The 19328-nt window shown below is 45.2% G+C and overlaps 2 protein-coding genes across 6 annotated transcripts in view; both read right to left on the bottom strand.

Annotated features, from left to right (window-relative positions):
• Positions 1 to 7838, bottom strand: part of sh3pxd2b (SH3 and PX domains 2B) — a 42744-nt gene extending 34906 nt beyond the window's left edge. For 2 of the 4 annotated variants that reach the window (XM_056595366.1, XM_056595367.1), the window contains exons 1-2: positions 7236 to 7838; positions 2710 to 2790 (exon numbers count right to left, since the gene is read on the bottom strand). In XM_056595366.1, the coding sequence (XP_056451341.1) occupies positions 2710 to 2790; positions 7236 to 7307 (153 nt within the window). In that variant the 5' untranslated portion in view covers positions 7308 to 7838. Of the gene's footprint in view, positions 1 to 2709; positions 2791 to 7104; positions 7111 to 7235 lie in introns of those variants that run through there. The other 2 variants (XM_056595368.1, XM_056595369.1) reach the window with 2 other exon arrangements.
• A 2717-nt stretch (positions 7839 to 10555) lies between these two features.
• LOC130386439 (leukocyte cell-derived chemotaxin-2-like) lies at positions 10556 to 17167 on the bottom strand. 2 transcript variants are annotated; one of them, XM_056595362.1, is made up of 6 exons: positions 17088 to 17167; positions 16525 to 16606; positions 14580 to 14903; positions 14040 to 14130; positions 13807 to 13958; positions 10556 to 11445 (listed from the first exon to the last, which is right to left on the bottom strand). In XM_056595362.1, the coding sequence occupies exons 2-6, from the start codon at positions 16571 to 16573 to the stop codon at positions 11279 to 11281; spliced, it is 783 nt and encodes a 260-aa protein (XP_056451337.1). In that variant the 5' UTR covers positions 16574 to 16606; positions 17088 to 17167; the 3' UTR covers positions 10556 to 11278. The 2 variants fall into 2 exon arrangements, with proteins under 2 accessions (XP_056451337.1, XP_056451338.1); XM_056595363.1 differs by having other exon boundaries at positions 13813 to 13958.
• Between the last annotated feature and the right edge of the window lie 2161 nt (positions 17168 to 19328).

Here is a 19328-nt window from a genome sequence, read left to right as displayed (position 1 = left end):
AAAGGAGTAAACAACACTCAACCAACATTTAGTTGAGGTGGGTCTGTGAACTGGATAGTAAGGGAAGTCGTATTGGCCTCCAGGAGGTGACGTAGCAGTACTTCAGTGAGGGGTATAGCAATTGATGTGTACATGACATGTGACCCCCAAATGACACAAATTGAATTCAAAGACTGCCCGGGTTCAGCATCCTGTTTCAGCGTCAATAGCAGTGAGGCCCAAGGGGGAATAAAGTAGTTAACGAGGCAAGGTCACCTCTACCCCCCACTGGACTGCCAGCTTAATGGTATCATACCTTAACCCAACAGCCTGTGATCTCACCATGTGGGGCTTTCTCTTCATCCACCTCACATCACAATGGCCATCCCCCGGGCTAGCAACAGCAGCAGCCTGTCAAATCCCAGCAGGGAATGTCCCTGCTCACACTACTGGCCAAGACAGTTAACAGAGAAGTGGCTACAAATCCAAAAGATTCTCATTACAATCGGTCTGATGTGATGATTTAATCGATTTCATGAGTCCGAACTGGCTCCATTGTCAATTGGTCATCAACCCATTCCTAATCCATAAAACATTATTCTCATTGTCCAAAAAATAATTCAAACCAATGAAGATGCGTTTCTCCATTCTTTAAAAACCTTATTAAATTAGTTGACAAAGTAGCCTTGGTTGATGAACTGCACAACATAACAACAATAACATGCACGGTTCCAATCCATGTTGTTGTTGTACCGTGAATCCCTGTCTGCATTCATTTTATCGTTCCGTGCCCCATCCAGCAATCCTGCCTGCACAAACTCCTGCTGATGGGATCCCATCAAAGAGGGAATGGAAAGCAATGCAATTATCCCTCCCCGTGTTGGAGTACACACTCGCCAGCAATATGAAGCTCCTCCTCGGGTTTCTGCTCTTCCTGAAACATCGGGGTTTCCTAAAGATCAGAAACACCCAGTGTGGAGCGTCTGGATCGATGAGGCAAAACAAGGAAGTGCTAAAGAAGAAGAACTGTAATGACGTCCGCCAGCCTCGGAAGCCTCGTGTTTCACTATGTGATTCCCTGGGATGACCTTACGTTGGTCAAAAGACTGCAGAAAATCGGATTCAATAACGTCAAGTGCGTTATGTGCTTGCTCCCTTTGCCCATCCCGAAGCAAAAACATAAACCCCCTCTCTGAGAGATTGGTCCACTTCAAATAAACGTTAGTTCTGTTTGTTCTGTTGATTGCCATCCTTTGCTTCGGCACCGCATACGTATTGGAATAGTGGAGACTGCTGCCCATCTTATCCATCGTAAACTTAAACCCCCTCCTCCTAGCACTAGCGATCAGTCCCGTCATTTCTCTTTTGGGCGGGGTTCTCAGCAGACTGGAGGTCGCCTGATCTGGAGAGAGGAGCAGGATGTGGACTAGAGAGATCAGGATGGTCACACGAGGCCAGAGACCGGCTGTCTCGTGAAGAGAACACACACTGCCACTAGTGTGACGACCAGAAGAATGATTCACACATTTCTGTGGTTATTCATTCCATGGCGGTCCTCGGTTCATTTTTCCACTTGTTCCCAGTAACCTATCCGAAGTCATGTGGGCGGGGCCAGGAGGGGTTGGCAGTAGCCACAGTGTCGCCATGGGGACTGTGTTATAGATTTAGCCATTCCGTCTTCGATCTTGCCATACGATCTAATCCATCCTCACCACTGTGTAAACTGAACTGCAAACTGAAGGTCAGACTGCGACTCCTAGGGTCCACAGCAGAACCAGTGGTTACGGCTGGATGAGGGGAGACGTGCCAACTGAACTGTGCCTCCCAATCAAACGCCTGCTGGCCAATTGCTCCACCAAACTGATGGTTATCCCAGCCACTACCTTTGTATTATAGACTATGTATTTTTCTTACCATTTGCTCTGTGTTATATATTATATGCATAATATACATGAACATGCATATTATTTCATTGGTTTAGCATTTATTAGGCTTGGGTTCTGGTTCTGTACAGCATTATTTGATTCAGTAAAAAGGCCAACAAAGAGGTATAAGCAAAACTCAAACAAATGCTTCAATTACCAGTCCCATGTTGTTTCTCTCTGCTTGAGGCTAGGCTGTCTGTCAGACAACTGAGGGCACTAAGAATGTGCATGGATATATATTCTAAATATGTTCTACTGCTCTGTTGTGCTGCCTTCTTTTTAAGAGAATTCCACCAGCCTTAGCTGTGTGGTCATTAAACGTTGCATCAAATGGAATTGAAATGAATGCCTGAACATAGCAGTTGAAGTGTGCGTTGATGATGTGCGGATTGAAACGCTATCGTTAATTTCTGTCTGTAATCCAGGGAGCATTCCAAATCGAACCTGAGACACCAACGGCATGCGTCTCAGGAGGCAGAGCGGGTCGGCTGGTAACCGGGAGGTTGCTACCTGGATCCTCGGCTCCTCCTAGCTGAATTTCGAGGTGTCCCTGAGCGAGACGCCTCACTGAGCACTGCTCCTGATGAGCTGGCTGTCGCCTCGCATTGTTGATACCGCCGTGAGTGAATGTGTGCTCGGCTGGGTGAATGTTGGGCGATATCGTAAAGTGCTTTAAGTGGCCACTGGTTAGAAAAGCGCTATTTAAATGCAGCCCATTTACCATTTACCTGACTGACCCCTTGAGTACATGCTGGACGACACACGGACACATAAAAGGTGTTAGCAGCATTGAGAAGACCCTCACCTGTAGATCAAAGAACTTGCTGTATCGCCGGTAGATGATCTCTGTGCTCCCATCGCTCCACAACACTTTGATGATGTAAACCTGAGACACACATAGGACACAAACAAAATGTGGTTAGTGCATCCAAACTGCCATTAGGCTAACGACAGGATAAGATCAATGATTCGATAATGTCGGCCCATTTGACCACTTTGTCATCCCAGAAGTGGGATTCCTCTCAACCTCATCACTCAAAGTTTATTTATTTTCCCATCGTTTTTTTATTAGTATACCTCTTGCAGAGCCTCAGGTTAGTTAGTGCTGGTAAACTATCCTTAAGAATGCAGGCCTGGGAATTCCATTTTATGATACACTATGTGAAGTAAGGCCCCTTGGTCAGTTGTGTACTTATGTTAAAACACCACTTGACAACCACCAATAAACGCAACATTCTTATTCAGACAGCTACTTCCAAACAAGCACAAAACAAAAAACAATCAAGGGATTAAGGACAGAGAACAACATCAATTAGACAAAATATCAAATAAATAAATACAAATCTAAAATTAATTCTGTGTTTAATTGGACAAACATGGTCGCTTAGCACTTAAAGTCAGCTGTTGTTCTCTGCTGAACCCGTCAGTCGCTTTTAATAAAAGCGTGACATGCTAAATGAGGGCCCTAGGGTATGAAAACAATGGCAGGCTATTATTTGCAATAGCTGCAACAGTAGCCTTCGGGAACTTGAATTGGGCAACATTGGATTGAGAAGACGTCATCCTCAGTCGTCATCACATGCAGCAGAACGCATGACTTCATGTCCTGTCTGGCGCAGACACACATCACTGTATATACTTCCTATGAAAAAGGAAGGAGTGAAGTCTCTAAGGCATGAAGAGGGATGACATGGGACAGGAGAGGTTCCAAGCATTATGAAGCATCGTGACATCCTGTACTGCAGAGTCACTCTCCAGCTTCCACAAAAGAATCAAGACTCACTTGTTCAGGGTTCATCTAGGCTCTGCATAGGCACCCCCTCCAACTAATGTATGCTGAACGTCCTGGCACTTAATGTACGCACGTCGCTCACTATGTCGTACTTAGTTATAGTACTTAGTTGTGTAGCGTCTTATCCTAGCTATCTTTGTGGGGAATGGTTTTATCTAGCAATTGTAAGTGCTTTGCACTTGGTTCTATTCCATGAACAACCCTAATTGATCAACAGCGATATATTGTTGTTTCACCTTCTTCTGACAAATGTACTTAGTGTAAATCCCTTAGAATTAAAGCATCTGCTAAATGCTCTAAATGTAAATGTAAATGTGACGCTAGATTCAATTCGACACACAACTAACCAGCTCCGTTTTGTCTTTGTTTTTCAGGACCAAGACTGCCAACCTCAGCAACTTACAGAGCCAGTCAACACTAACCAACTAAAGAACATGTCATTCAATCTAATCACCAAAGTCTTGCTGGAGTTTTTTCAACAAACAAACATGGGGTGTAAAAGCGTTTTCGAAGATCCCCTGGGAAGCCCCTGGTTGCCAGTCCCATCCAGACTGAGAATCTATAACTAACAGTCCTGCCCTCACTTATTATGTACAATTCCAAACCAATGACAATTTTGTTTCTTGTGCTAGAGTTAGTCTTGTAAGTGCTTGGGTGATAAATAAGAATAAATAAATAAATAGGTTTAGCACCATTTGAAAATAGGTTTGTTGGAAGAAAAATGGTTTCAACCCGTAAAATATGAACAATCACCTCACCTTGCTTACATTTCAATGTTCCTCAAGCCCATTAGCATTGAAATGTACTAAAGGATGCTGGATGCCTACAGTGTTTGTTTTTATAATAATCATGCGTGCACAAAATGCACGGCTAATGGTAGATAAATAAGGGCTGTTTTTTTGTGCTGCTTGCTGATCAAACTGCTTTGTTTTGTGCAACAGCATTGCACAGCATGGGCAGATGGAGGGCCATGGGGGGGTCTGCCAGTCTGTGTGTGTGCTGCTGAGGCCGGGACCATGATAAGACCTCCTGACCGTGTTAAGGTCTGTTATTCAGCTCATCAAGCTAGCACACACACACACACACGCACACACACGCGCACACGCACACACACACACACACACACACACACACACACACACACACACACACACACACACACACACACATACACACACGCACACACACACACACGCACACACACACACACACACGTACACACAAACACAGACGCACACACGTGCACACTGTCAGATCCGTCAATTCTACCACCACCTGAAAGGAGGTGCCAGGGAAACCTGTATCCAGTAACGGTTGTAACAGGCTGGTGAGGAGACTCGCTCAGCCCCTAACTACCTTGCATCAGACGCCTACCCCACTTACATCGGTGCCTTACCCCTGGGCATAACCCGTAGCCAGGGATGTGGCTTACCGATCACGTCTGTTATGATGGCTCTCCTCTGGGATCCGTGCACTTGGTGAATTTGCTGGGATCGTTTTACGAGTTTGGAAATTACTAGCTCCCGGGATACGTTTGATTTCTTTGTACTAGGTAACCTCTTAGATCCACGATGCCTATACTAGAACAGTTGGTTCGTTCACTGAAGCTCTAACCTACCCTTCTCTGTAGCAGATCCTTGGAATGATTGGAAAGGAATGGTTTGAATATATTTTTATTTGCAGGATTAATATCTGGGACATTGCACCAAGCGATAAAGGCCATTGAAAAAGTATGATAATACATATAATGTAGTGACTAATAATATTACTTGACAACATACACACACACACGCACACACACACACACACACACACACACACACACACACACACACACACACACACACACACACACACACACACACACACACACACACACACACACACACACACACTACAAAGCAACACACATTACAAACACACACACACACACATTACAAAGCAAAACAGATTACAAACACACACACATTACAAACACACAGATTACAAAGCAACACAAATTACAAGCCAACACATACACACACACACACACAAATTCCGCTCTGGATCAGAAAGAGAGTTACATCACTCACATTCACCTCCCACGGTCTGCTATGTGGAGGAGAATAGTTAACCACTATTCTCCGACACATAGCAAACAGTGGGAGGTGAATCTTATTATTTTTTTAGATAACAGCTGCGGATAAAACTATGCTTGTCTTGTGCATTATTTCCCAACTTAAACGTCAAATATTTAGTAGACTGGGAGAGGGTGGTGAAACAAGGACCATTCAAACTGAACAGACTCCCTCATGGATCAATACTGATATTTACATTGCACAGCCTGTTGAATCCTAAAAGCCTATACGCCTCTAGTCTAGCGGGACGTAAAGCAGTGCTATCAAAGGCCACCAATGGGTTAGAGTTCAACTGCTGGAGCAGCATAGTATTAACGCTGAGGTGTTCAGTTACTGCTGGTGCAGTAACTTCCAACGCACACACACCCACATACTTGTAAACATGACAAATATTTATTATAATGTATGACAGCACAGCAGGAACTGAGTCAAGTTAAAGAAAAACCGAAGGCTTCCATCCATGTGTCAAAACGATGTGTCACAGTTTGCATGCTGACAAATTCCTCTCCTTATCTCTTATTTTATTGCAGGCCTAACGTTAACCCATAACGGACCTCTGAGGGACTGACTACCACCGGACGGAATCTGCAGACAGTATCAATATCTGTAGGCCTACGAGAAAATGTAATGACCTGATAATTACCGAAATCTCTACACATGTAGGCCTATGTTCCAAATATGCATTGAAAGGTAAAAAAAATCAAAACATGCAAGGCCTACTTATAGATATGCAATTCGCTACTCGTGTTTTAAAACGTAAGCTTAGTTATATCTAAAAAAGACGATTCCCCTTAAACATCTGAGCCATCCCTTTGCTTTAAACTTAAACATAAAAACAAAGTAGCCTTTATAGTAATGATCATTTTGGTCAACGACTTTTCAGATCGTTCTCAGTCATACTAAAACGTTAGTAATCAGGTCATATCTGGAGAATGCAGCTGTGGAAAATGTAACTTGATATCTCCTTTGTTGTAGCCTAGTTTATACCGCTGGTCCACCAGAAGTTCAGAACCATCCAGCAGGAAGGCCTTAAACACCATGGTGGGCAGTGGGCACAGAGTCACAAACAGACAACATGAACCGAACTTTACTGGTTAATCGGGCTGCTCTCTGACTTGTAGTGTTACATTGTTATATTTACATAGTGTTACATTTTTACACTTAATTAGTGTTTGTTTTGATTTACATAGTGTGACATTGTTACACTTACATAGTGTTAAATTGTTATACTTACATGGAGTTTATTTTGACTTAGGCTACATTAGTGTTATATTGTTACTTACATAGACCTATAGTGTTTGTTTTGACCTATAGTGTTTGTTACAGTTACATAGTGTCTGTTTTGACTTAGGCATACATAGTGTTACATAGTTACACTTACATAGTGTTTGTTTTGACTCACAGTGTTACATTGTTACTTACATAGTGTTTGTTGGGGTTCCTCCGCTTCTGGACGTCCTGCACGGTGACTTCTTGCACGGTCCGCCGTGGCATGGTGTCCCTCTTCTGCTGCCCTTCTCCTCAAATACAAGTCCTGAGAGGTTGAACAAATAGATCCAATACTATAAAGAAACTTGAATTATGTTTTTTTTTCCTCCCCGCTGCTGGTCAGGTTGACTTCGAGACTTCTGCAACCACTGTGGATTTTCCTTTGTAAGCGATCGACGTCAGATTTCCTGCCCAGCGAAGAGGCGGACTATAAGTATATGAGCCAAGGAGCCTCGTCCCGTATTCTGCTGCAACCAGACTCCCAGCCTATCCTAGCTCACCAGTGCCTGCTGCTCCCATTCCACACCACTGGGACAGTACACTGGTTTACTGGCATTAACCACTGATCATGCTTCATGCAACTGTGGCATAATCCTACAGCGGCTGTATGGGAGGACATGGACAATCCAACAATTGGCCACGAACAAGGGTTTTCATGTTCACCTTTAGGGAGTGTGATAAATAAATTCAGGTCTTTAGCTGGTTCCAGTGTTCATGCCAGAGTTTATGTGATTTGTAAAAATCCGCTGACACTCAAAGTGAATAGGCTTTCGTTACTTCAGTTTTTATTTCAACAACGCATGCAATGTGGAAGAACTGCACACGACCACTGGTAGACAGCGCCTTCTTCTGTTGCATATATGGCATTACATCAACAAGCAGGTCTGGTGAAGGTTGTGTAGCTGCAGAGTGGTCTGAATTACGCAACCAATTGCCGGAATAACTGTAACTCACTTTTCGGTCCGACCAATCAGAAGGCTTGAATGACACGTCATTACAATTATTAACCCGACCACCCACAGAATACGCCTATTACGCCTATTAGCTGTCAATCACAATTACCCAAATAATTGTTTCTCACAGGACGTGGGTTTACAAAGTAAAGCATAAAAGTACAAGAGGACGTACAGGACTTTAAAGATTCCCACAGTTTATTCTCCTAACAATAGCATTTTTATTTTTTTTTAAATTTTCACATAATTGTCCCATAACTGCGACACCAACTTAACTTACAATAACTTGAAAAGTTACAAAGTTGAATGCGTTTGCTAAATGGTCAATGTTTGACAAAATGTTCCTTTTAGACATAATGTTCTTAATTTTCGAAATTTGACGAAATCCCTTATAAATTAGAGAAAGGGGTTTAATGTCAGGAATATACCCCAGGGTCCCGGATGTAGAACCAATAGGGCATTGCTCAACAGAAACAGTCTCAGTACTTTTTAGAAAATTATTATTTTTCTTTAATGAACTAGTTTTTGTTGGTTTTCTGGCTTCTTCAAAAACAATCGGATATCGGCTGACGATTACCTCAGGGGACATGGGGGGATATTTCTGGGGTTTGGTGTTCAGAGGGCGAAGACTTTGTCTTCCATGCCCAGGTCAATTTTAAATATTTTTAGTCTCAGGTCCACACAGCATAAGAACAATTAAGAACAATTAGTACATTAGAAGTACAATTTCTAGTATGTAACAACAATATGATTCTGATTTGAATATAAGATTAGATTAAACTTTGATTCAAAACAAGTTGCCTTGTATACGATATCCATCAATTGTTCGAAAATAATATTTCCTGATCAATATTACACAGGGGAATGGTTGAAAAAGTGATCATGCTTTGTGGGCTGCCTAGCACTCGACAACATCCTTGATATTAGTCACAACTAAACATGTCATACACCAGAGTGCCCACAGGCGCAAATACATCGTTTGCTGTGATTTTACAGTATCTCTGCCAATGCAAGAGCGCAAATAGTGCCTTGAGATAGGGTACACAATATCTGTCCTTTTATACTCCTCTGCTCAAGGCAAGCACGCCCCTTAAATGAACTGCAAGTACAATAAACAGTAAACAGTATTTGGCATCTTTTACCTTTGTACAAAAGCAGCAGCCTCCTAACCAGCCCCAGCAGCAGCCAGAAGCAGCAGCCGCCAAGCGATGAGCCCCAGCCCCCTCAATAGTAGCAGCCTTCTAGCTACAGGCCCAAGCAGCCTCAAAAGCAGGCATCCACAGTTTCAAATAACTGCGTGCAGGAAAGGATTGACTGGCTACTACGATGAGCCGGAGAAGCCTAGGTATGTTCTTTTGCAGATTGCATTTGTGCCCAAAGAGAAGCCAGTCATGCTCGAACAGATCCCCAGCCATGCAACCCAGCAGCCTCCTAGTTATAAGCCCCAGCAGCCTACTAGCCCTGAACCCCGCCCGCCTCCCAGCCCTGAACCCCGCCAGCCTCCCAGCCGTGAGCCCCAGCAGCCTCCAAGCTCTGAGCAACAACAGCAACCTCTTCCTTGCTATGAGCAGCAGCCTCAAAAGCAGCAGCCACCAAGCTAGAGGCCCCAGCACCCTGCTGGTTACAGGCCCCAGGCCCCTACTGGCTACAGGCCCCAGGCCCCTACTGGCTACAGGCCCCAGGCCCCTACTGGCTACAGGCCCCAGGCCCCTGCTGGCTACAGGCCCCAGGCCCCTACTGGCTACAGGCCCCAGGCCCCTGCTGGCTACAGGCCCCAGGCCCCTACTGGCTACAGGCCCCAGGCCCCTGCTGGCTACAGGCCCCAGGCCCCTGCTGGCTACAGGCCCCAGGCCCCTGCTGGCTACAGGCCCCACGCCCCTGCTGGCCCCAGGCCCCTGCTGGCTACAGGCCCCAGCAGTGTCCACCAAGTTCCCAGCCTCAGCAGCAGCCTCCTAGCTACAGGCCCCAGCAGCCTCCTAGCTACAGGCCCCAGCAGCCTCCTAGCTACAGGCTTCAGCAGCCTCCTAGCTACAGGCCCCAGCAGCCTCCTAGCTACAGGCCCCAGCAGCCTCCTAGCTCCAGGCTACGGGCCTTCTCAGTTGCTGCCCCCACCCTTTGGAATTCACTCCCCTCCCACATCAAAGTCTCTCCAACCCTCTCTTCTTTCAAATCTGCCCTCAAAACATACCTTTTCACACTAGCCTTCCCCACCTAACTCCCACCTTATTCTTAATGTTTAACCTCTGTTTTTCTTTTATTCCTAGTCTGTTTTACATAGTTTTGATAGGCCAATATGTAAAGCGTCTTAGAGTACCATATTAAGCGCTATATAAATTTCATTTATTATTATTATTATTATTACAGGCCCCAGCAGCCTCCTAGCTACAGGCCCCAGCAGCCTCTACAGGCCCCAGCAGCCCCAAAAGCAGCTAGCCCTCTTCAGCGTTCACCATGACCACAAAATAGTTGTACCCTACTTGGATTGAATTGGGTAAGGTATAGTCAATAACTTTGGAAATGTATTCATTAGCTGACCGCACCTCCTGCGTTGATGTGGTTCTACAATCATGTTTCATCTGTGTACAAATAAATAAAATGTTCTATTTTAAATGCCTTCTTCCTAATTTTTTTTCAGCCAGCCTGCATGCTGTAGTTTGTCATGTTTCCATGCCAACCTTCTGATACTTGTTCTTACAAAGTGCGAGTGGATTATGTAAGGTACATTCAAACAAGGGGTGCCGCCCAGCATTGGGCTTGAATCCTTGTTTACTTCCAAAGTGCTCGAGTGTATCATCCTTCTTATGCAACAGCCGCTTGCAAATCGTCTGAATAAAAAAAGATTATTTATGTTAGGTAACAGAGACAAATTATCAACGATTACTATCCTGGGTTCACTTGCACTTTAATTAATTAAGTTTCCTTAATTCAAGCTGTGCTCTAATTTGGTAGTGTTGAGCCAATATTTGGTTAGCAAACCAACTGTAGGCCCATTAGGTAGCATGGCTTACATTGTTGAGCCACTCTCCATTCGTGTAGCCTACTGCACCACCATGTACATTTTTACACTTGAGCGTACATTTGAGAATACACGTGTCTTGATTAAGGTCAGCACTGCAGTTTATTTAGTTAACAATGTCAGGTTCGACGCACAGTCTGCAGCCATGCAGTCTGAGCTATACCAAAGCCTGTATGCAAAGTGAATGATCAGGAGCCAGCTCATCAGAGCGGAGGGCCCGGGGCGGCTCAGAGGAAACGGGAGGGGTCCGAGCCGTCACACATCTGGACCTCCAGGTGTGAGGTGACTCCAGAGAAACGGTCCTGCAGCGGCAGCACGTAGCCTAAGCCCTCCCCCTTGGAGACGGCCCCCAAGTACCGGTAAGGACGAACGTTGAAGATCTTCACGCAGTACACTGGAGAGGGAAGGAAGACGCAATCATTATCATTGAAATTGTTGTTTGTGCTCTACTCAGATTAGGGAGGTTGTTTGTGATATATTTGCAGGGTAAGTCGTTACACTCCTGCGCGAGCTGATTGGAAACAGCAGCACGGTATCGTCTTACACTGATTAAGGGCCTGTTTTGATCGTAGTGTTTGGCTGACCTTTTAAAAATGTGCAACAATGAAAAACAAATACATATCCTCACACACGGATAAACCAACATTTAATAGTCTGTCATAAAACAAACGGAGGCCTCATCTGAAAGCCTTATCAATCCGTAGCCGCGCCTGCAATGGGAGGTAGAGCGGAGTGATAAAGCGAAGAGAGTCCAGACGAGTAGTTGATTTACATGATATTATCAGGGGTACATTCATTAAATTCATGAAAAAAAGTATTGTTATTCTTTATCTACTAGATTAACTGTCTCGTTTTACCTGTGTACACGACACCTCAGATACTAACCTGCCTTATTTGGACCCCGATAAATAATGGAGAAAACCGGCAGGAGAAACTTTAAAGTGGTTTAATCTTCGACACAACAAAGCACGCGTGGACAAGCTCATTAAAACCTTCGGAAGTGCTAATGAGGGAACATCTCAGCGCTGGCGTAGGCATCACAGTGCAGTAATGTGTTTAGGATGGCCTAATCATGTATGTGTGCTGTAGAGATGCAAGGGGCCAAGGAGTAAGGCTGCTACATCCCTTAATAGTTCGATTAAAGGTGGAGGAAGACGGGAGAGTAACGATGTTTACTCATCATGCCACAGTGCCCTCTTATACCAGAAGAGTACCAAAAGAATGAAAAATGACATGCATGCGTGCACAGCTCCATGCAAGGTTGGGACCCCAGGTGCACACTCAATGCCCTGATATGCAACACACACACACACAAAAACACGCACGCACGCACACGCACGCACGCACGCACGCACGCACGCACGCACGCACGCACGCACGCACGCACGCACGCACGCACGCACGCACGCACGCACGCACACACACACACACACACACACACACACACACACACACACACACACACACAAACACAAACTCCCACTGTTATAGGTTGCAAAGTCTCTCCTAATGTACACGCACAAAAGAATCTCCGAAAACGGAGTGCATACATGCAAACGCTGACCAGAGCGCTGGGCGCCGTTATAATGGCTTCCTCTTCCTCCTCGCTCTCTCGTCGATTATCAGCCCTGGACAGAATTGGATTGGCTACGGCCGGTCTTAGTGACAGAGGAAACAGTGAGTTTGCTGGCCTTGCAGCCAAGTTTCTGCAGAAACTTGACTAATCCCTCCAAATGACCTCTTCCCCTTTCTTTGAGACACTTACAGACACACACACACACGCACGCACGCACGCACGCACGCACACACACACACACACACACACACACACACACACACACACACACACACATACACACACACACACACACACACACACACACACACACACACACACACACACACACACACACACACACACACCACAAACGAAGGCTTCCATCTCCTGGGCCGGACTAGTGAAATTACTCTTTTGCTTTTCTTGAAGTAGTCATTTGAGGACAGAGATCTGTTGTGAAAACGTCTGAACATAACAAACCTCAGTTGTTCCCATGGATCGAATTCCTACAGCAACGTCAATTCAGAACATAATAGGTCAATAATGCCACCCTAGTGTTCAAAGGGCTAAGGTTGTGTTAAACAATGGCCATCAAATGGCCCCCGTGTTCGTCAATAAATACCTTATGTTATTACGTTATGTTTTCCTTGTGGCCGGGGGGCCTATTGATTCCGCCTCCAGCTGGCGTTTAGGGTTGCGTGTATTTTAGAAGATCGATTTAAATAGCCTCGACGGGGAGTAAATAAGACCCTGGTGTGAAGACAAGGGCACACAGTAGTTCAGCCTCCGCGCGCTCTACCCTTGAGCCTCGGTCTGAAACGGCCTGCACAAGAGGCGTGTCGCGGTGACTGCGACTAGGTGCCTTATGGTTAACCAGCTAGCATCCCGTCACCGATTTAAAATGTTTTGCCTGCATGTATGTATGTATGTATGTTAGTTATGGCCCCCATTGCCCTCCTGATCACCCCTGGAAAGAGGGATCCCCCACTCTGCGTTCCTCCTCAAGATTTCTTTCTTGCTAGTTAAGGGAGTTTTTTTCTGGTCCTCTTGGGGGCTAGGGTCGGGGGAATAAATATAACCGGTAAGCCCTTTGAGAGTTTTCCGGTAATTAAAGGCTAGGCAAATAAAATTGAATTGAATTAAAGAACAACACAACACATATAAACGACATGAAGACACGTTCAGGCTGCTGAATACTTTCACCATCACTGATGATCTTGACGCCGTCGTACTGGAGGCCGTCATGTCCTACGCGACCCACGGGGCCTGCCAGCACGCCGGAGAACGGTGCGTTGACCACGGCAAAGTCGCCGCACACCAGGTCCACAGCTTCATGGAGGTCCTCACCTCTGTCGGAGGATTCAGATCCGGGTACAGTTATTTAGTCCGTCAAAAGGCTAGCTCAGTCATGCAACTGTCCAAACTGTCACCTTCTCTGGTTGTACGCCCCACAGCCGTACACGTCACACGCCCGGACTCTGTTGTTATGGTGACCGGCACAGAGGATGCTCCAGGGTCCAGCTAATGAAAACCATAGATAATGGTGGGAGGGAGAGAGAGAGAGAGAGAGAGAGAGAGAGAGAGAGAGAGAGAGAGAGAGAGAGAGACTCACACACACACACACACACACACACACACACACACACACACACACACACACACACACACACACACACACACACACACACACACACACACACACACACACACACACACAAACACAAACACACACATTAAAGGAGAGAAAGACAGTTAAGTCAAAGACTGAGAGAGACATGCAGAGGTAGAGAGAGAGAGAGAGAGAGAGAGAGAGAGAGAGAGAGAGAGAGAGAGAGAGAGAGAGAGAGAGAGAGAGAGAGAGAGGCAGAGTAAGAGAGAAAACCAGAGACAGGTGGAGAGAGACACATGCAGAGAGAGAGAGAGAGAGTTTAGCTGGAGCTGAGCAGGGCTCCTGTCGGGCTCTGGGTCACCTGGCACGCAGCACTGCCGCGTCCGGGCCACGGCGCACTTGTCTCTCAGGTAGCGCCCCTGGCAGAGGTAGCGGCTGGCCTGGCAGATGCCTCGGCTCCTGGTGCAGGCGGAGTCGTCACGTGGCTCCTTCCTGTGTCTGGGTCCGCCCCCCGTTGTCTTCTTCATCTTCTTGGTCTTCACTTTACTTCTGAACACAAGAGTCTTGTTTTGTCGGCCATCTTGTGCGGCATGGCGGCGCCGCGCCCCGGCGGCCCCGACGGTGGTCCCGACGGCGGTCCCGTTCCCGCCCTTCTCAGCTTCAGATGCAGGAGCTGACGCCAGGACTAAATACACCAGATAAAAAGTTTCCGTTAGTAATGAAGAGGATTAGGGCCACATGTGATAATGAGACGTGTGAGAATTGTGACTTTGAAGTCAGAATTCTGACTTTAATCTCAGAATTCTGAGTTTAAAGTCAGAACAAAAAATGGGCCCAATTTTCTGTTAAAAAATTGGGCCCAATTCATATGGGCCCAATTCTCTTCCGTCGCTGCTGTGGTTTAATATAATATTGCACCAATTGTATAAGGAAATGCTCCGTTTGATTTCTCTGCCCAGGACCATTTATTTTGAAAATATATTCTATTACTCACTAATTTCTTCAGCAGACGAGCCTTATTGACCTCATCTGCTGCGCATAGATAATGTTTAAATCACGTTGGCACCATGGCATTGGAACCTGCACACACCATATACACAGATATGCACTCGTGCAAACACACACACACACACACACGCACTTACACACACACACGCGCGCGCACACGCACACACACACACACACACGCGCGCGCACACGCGCACACACACACACACACACACACACACACACACACACACACACACACACACACACACACACACACACACACACACACACACACACACACACACACACACACACACACACACACCTTTTAATGATAAGCATACTGATTGGCCAGACTGTTGGTTGCTCTCACGTCCCAAAATGTGTTTATTGGAAAACAATAATCAAACCATATATTCATTATACGCATTTGTGGCCTGAATTTAGGATCCCAAGGGAATTGTTAGTAAATCATTGCCAATTGTCGCTCTCAATGCATCCGTAGTGTAAACTCTATTGTTGCTTGTTGCCAAACAGTGCTCAAAGCAATATGTGCGTTTTGGCTCGACCGAGCGAAACATATTCTGCCTTAAACAAACAGGCCAATAGGTTGTATACTTCCGGTGGAACTGTTTCATCACCATGGTGACGAGCGTCGGCACCCCCGCTGAGTGAGACCAGCGCTAGAACAGGACGTGCGTCATGCCTTCCACCTCCCTCACGAGGCGGCCGCACACTCATCTCCATGTTGCAGCTAGACGGTGACAAAGCCTCAAGCTCTGCCCGATGGAATCCATTCAAAAATCTATCTAATTTTTTATAAGGCCTCAGTTCACTCAGGCTTTAAATGACCATTACTCTTCAGTCACTCAACGCGGCACTAGGCACGGTCCTCTAGCTTTGTGTGCATACAGCCGCTAAAGGGATTTGGGGAAGGCTCATTTCAACCCCAGAGGCAACTGGGATATTTTTACACCCGTTACAGTTTCTATTACGGGAACGCCATTACCATAGATCACTGAATGGGTACGTGTTGATGTGTCGGTGTGCCTTGTTTGATCTGGTGTTAGAATGTAGGGAAATGTGACGGGCTGAGAGTTCAATGCATGGTTTTATTCTGGTGCAGGGGAAGGAAACATATTACATTTGTGCAAAGCTTTCCATCTGTTTAACAACCCACGTTTGAGAATGCAGGGCCCATGCATGAATGCAACGCAAAAGTTTGTGCAGTTCCAATCCCCTGGCTTCATTGCTTCCTTGTGCCTTGACTCTGAGGATAATGGTCTGTGTCAGAGTGGAGACGTATTCCTACTCACAGCAGCAGAGTAGTAGAGCTCCAGCTAGGAGCGTTTTGCGCGACAGCATGTTCCAATAGGGACTGGACAGGAGACCTGCAAGCTGCAAGACCATCAGGAAATAACCACATCTGCTGTTACTGCTGTTTCTGCGGCTACCGTGACCTGTTGTGTGTGCTGCAAGAACTGGAATCCTTTATTTTGAATGGTGAAATGTGAAATTTGAAAATAAATTAGGATTAGAATAAAAATGTTTACCTTTCTTATAATGAGTGAATGTTTATATTTGAGAGACAACAATTATCAACCCTGCTTTGTGGAAAATCAACATTTCTAGTTGGTAAGTTTTCATCTTAATACTATCAGGTATAAGCATTTTCAGTCAACTAGTAACAAAGAACAAGGAGACTAGTGTCACGCAACTTTTAACGTATAGGCCTATGAATTTCCCTGACGTTTTGTGAAGGACTAGTCTAAAAAAAGAAAATGCCTAGAAATCTATAAAAACGATGCACGTTGCAGATTTGTTTCAGAACTGCAGTCGTACATCAACAAGATAAGAGGGAATGGAAGTCTATACTTACCGAGTCCGAGGGGAGCTAGCGCTAGAGTGAGCAACGCCGGACCAGGGGACGAGGCACAAAGACGAGAGTGTCTAAAGCTGTTTGAACCTGCATAAGGCCACGGCCCATTCCACCACTGTCAATATTGATACTGGCCTTTATCCAAAGACACATCCCCTTCAGATTTAAGCTAATATAGCAGAACCCTTTCACAAAGCCCCTCAAACAGATACGGGCCAGCATAAAATAAAGCAACTTTTAACGCTAAATAAGTTGCACAACCTATCTCATCGAGGGTTGTTGTAGTCTCCTTCGATAATCTGTTAAAATACTGTTGATTTGTTATATTCAATAATTATCTTCAAAATGCAGCCTACGATTATTGTTAGATGGGAGAGTAACGGAGACTAGATTTGATTAGAACTTTAAATATATATATATGTATTTATGCATTTGTATCACACAATTATAATAATGGTTATTTAACTAATCACCTTGCTTTAAGACCTTTAAGAAAAACTTTAAGAACTAACTGACTCAAAGAACTTAAAGAACAAGGGAGTTTCATGTGTTGCCCCCCCAACTAAAACTGATAGATGAACAGATTTTAACAAGAAAGCGGTTGTGTTCATTACACAATGCTTTTTGTTGCACGCAAGGAAAAAATAAAGTGGTATGAGGAACCTCATCTTTTAGCGTTAGTTTGTCAATTTGTGCCGTTGACATTCCCTCTAACCTGTTGTATCCTTGGACACCCCTACTCCATCTTTCTGGACACCCCATTGGTGTGGAGCAGCCTATCCCAAACTCAGGGTCCCGACCCAAACTGGGTCGCCAATTGGCTCAGTAAAATGTATAACAATGCTCTATGAATTTTCCCTCATTAAAATAGAAGAGCGTTCTTCTTTGCTGCACTGTCTTTTCAGCCCTTAGTGAAATGGAAACATTTCATCTGCATTTTAAGTTCCTGGTCTGTTGTGTTCCTTCTCAGTAATGTATAAATGTAGAAGTCATGGAAATCTATGAGGATTTTTCGTTGATATGGGGACACCAAAGTCCCTTTTGGATATCTGGGTGAAAGAACCCCTGGTGTAGAGGATAATAACTACAATAAAATATATATACATATGTGACCTACTATTCATTCATATCATGTTTTATTCTTGTTGGAAGCTCTAAAACAATCAACCTCATTATGATGTATTGCGTCTGACGTCTCGCGTTGTCATTTTCATAGAGTAAGGTTACATTTCCCTGTGTAACTTTTGGCGGGCACACTAGCGCTCGCTTGCAGGAGTCTAACTCATTACCGCATGCCCTTACCCTGTCAAAGCACAACTCCTCCCACTTAACAAGATAAAAAATCCATTATTCCCCGGAGAGCGCTGCTCTCCGCTTCCACCCGCTATCTATTACAAGATAATTAGCTCTGATCCGCACAAAATGCAACGAGAGATAATCAATGGTATTTTCACCTCAATTCTCTGAGGTACAACTGAAGCAAAGTATTAGTACTATAAATGTATACCGTGCTCCCCAGGTCAAAGGTGGTTGATGGAGGGGTACGTGTTGCCGGCGTGGTGAGGAGATCCTATGAGTCTGTGATGGAAGGGGAGAGGGCCTATGGGGAGACTAGCAAAAGCCGGCACAGGCAACATCCAATATCTAGGCAGCGGTGAATAACAGGTATGATGATGATGATCATCATCATCATCATCAACCATGTGGCTCTATGCATTTCATAAGAAATAATTGGGTTAGAGGACGCTACAACAAACCCAAATTTATATATATATATATATATATATATATATATATATATATATATATATATATATATATATATATATAAAGAGAGAGAGTGGGAAAGAGAGAGAGAGAGAGAGAGAGAGAGAGAGAGAGAGAGAGAGAGAGAGAGAGAGAGAGAGAGAGAAAGAGGTACATTGAGGAGAGAGGAGAGGAAATGGAAAAATGGGGATCTAAATCTAGAGTGAGAGAGTGTGTGTTTGATGGAGAGAGTATTAAGGAGAGCCAGGAAGACGGAGAGAGTGTAGGAGAGCGAGAGAGAGGATGTGGGGGGTGGTGTGGGGCAGCGAGAGGGTGAGAAGGAGAGGGAGGAAATAGGTGAGGAAGGAAGTCAGAGAGGGGATACGTGGTAAATGTAAATGACATGTCAGCGAGATAGGCTGAAGGGAGCCGGGTGTGAATCGATGAGGAGAGAAGGGGAGTAGGGAGGGAGGGAGAGTGAGATGAAGAAAGGTA

This window comes from Gadus chalcogrammus, chromosome 7, assembly GCF_026213295.1.
Source record: "Gadus chalcogrammus isolate NIFS_2021 chromosome 7, NIFS_Gcha_1.0, whole genome shotgun sequence".
Taxonomy (NCBI): Eukaryota; Metazoa; Chordata; class Actinopteri; order Gadiformes; family Gadidae; genus Gadus; species Gadus chalcogrammus.
This window is presented reverse-complemented; position numbering and strand designations above follow the sequence as displayed.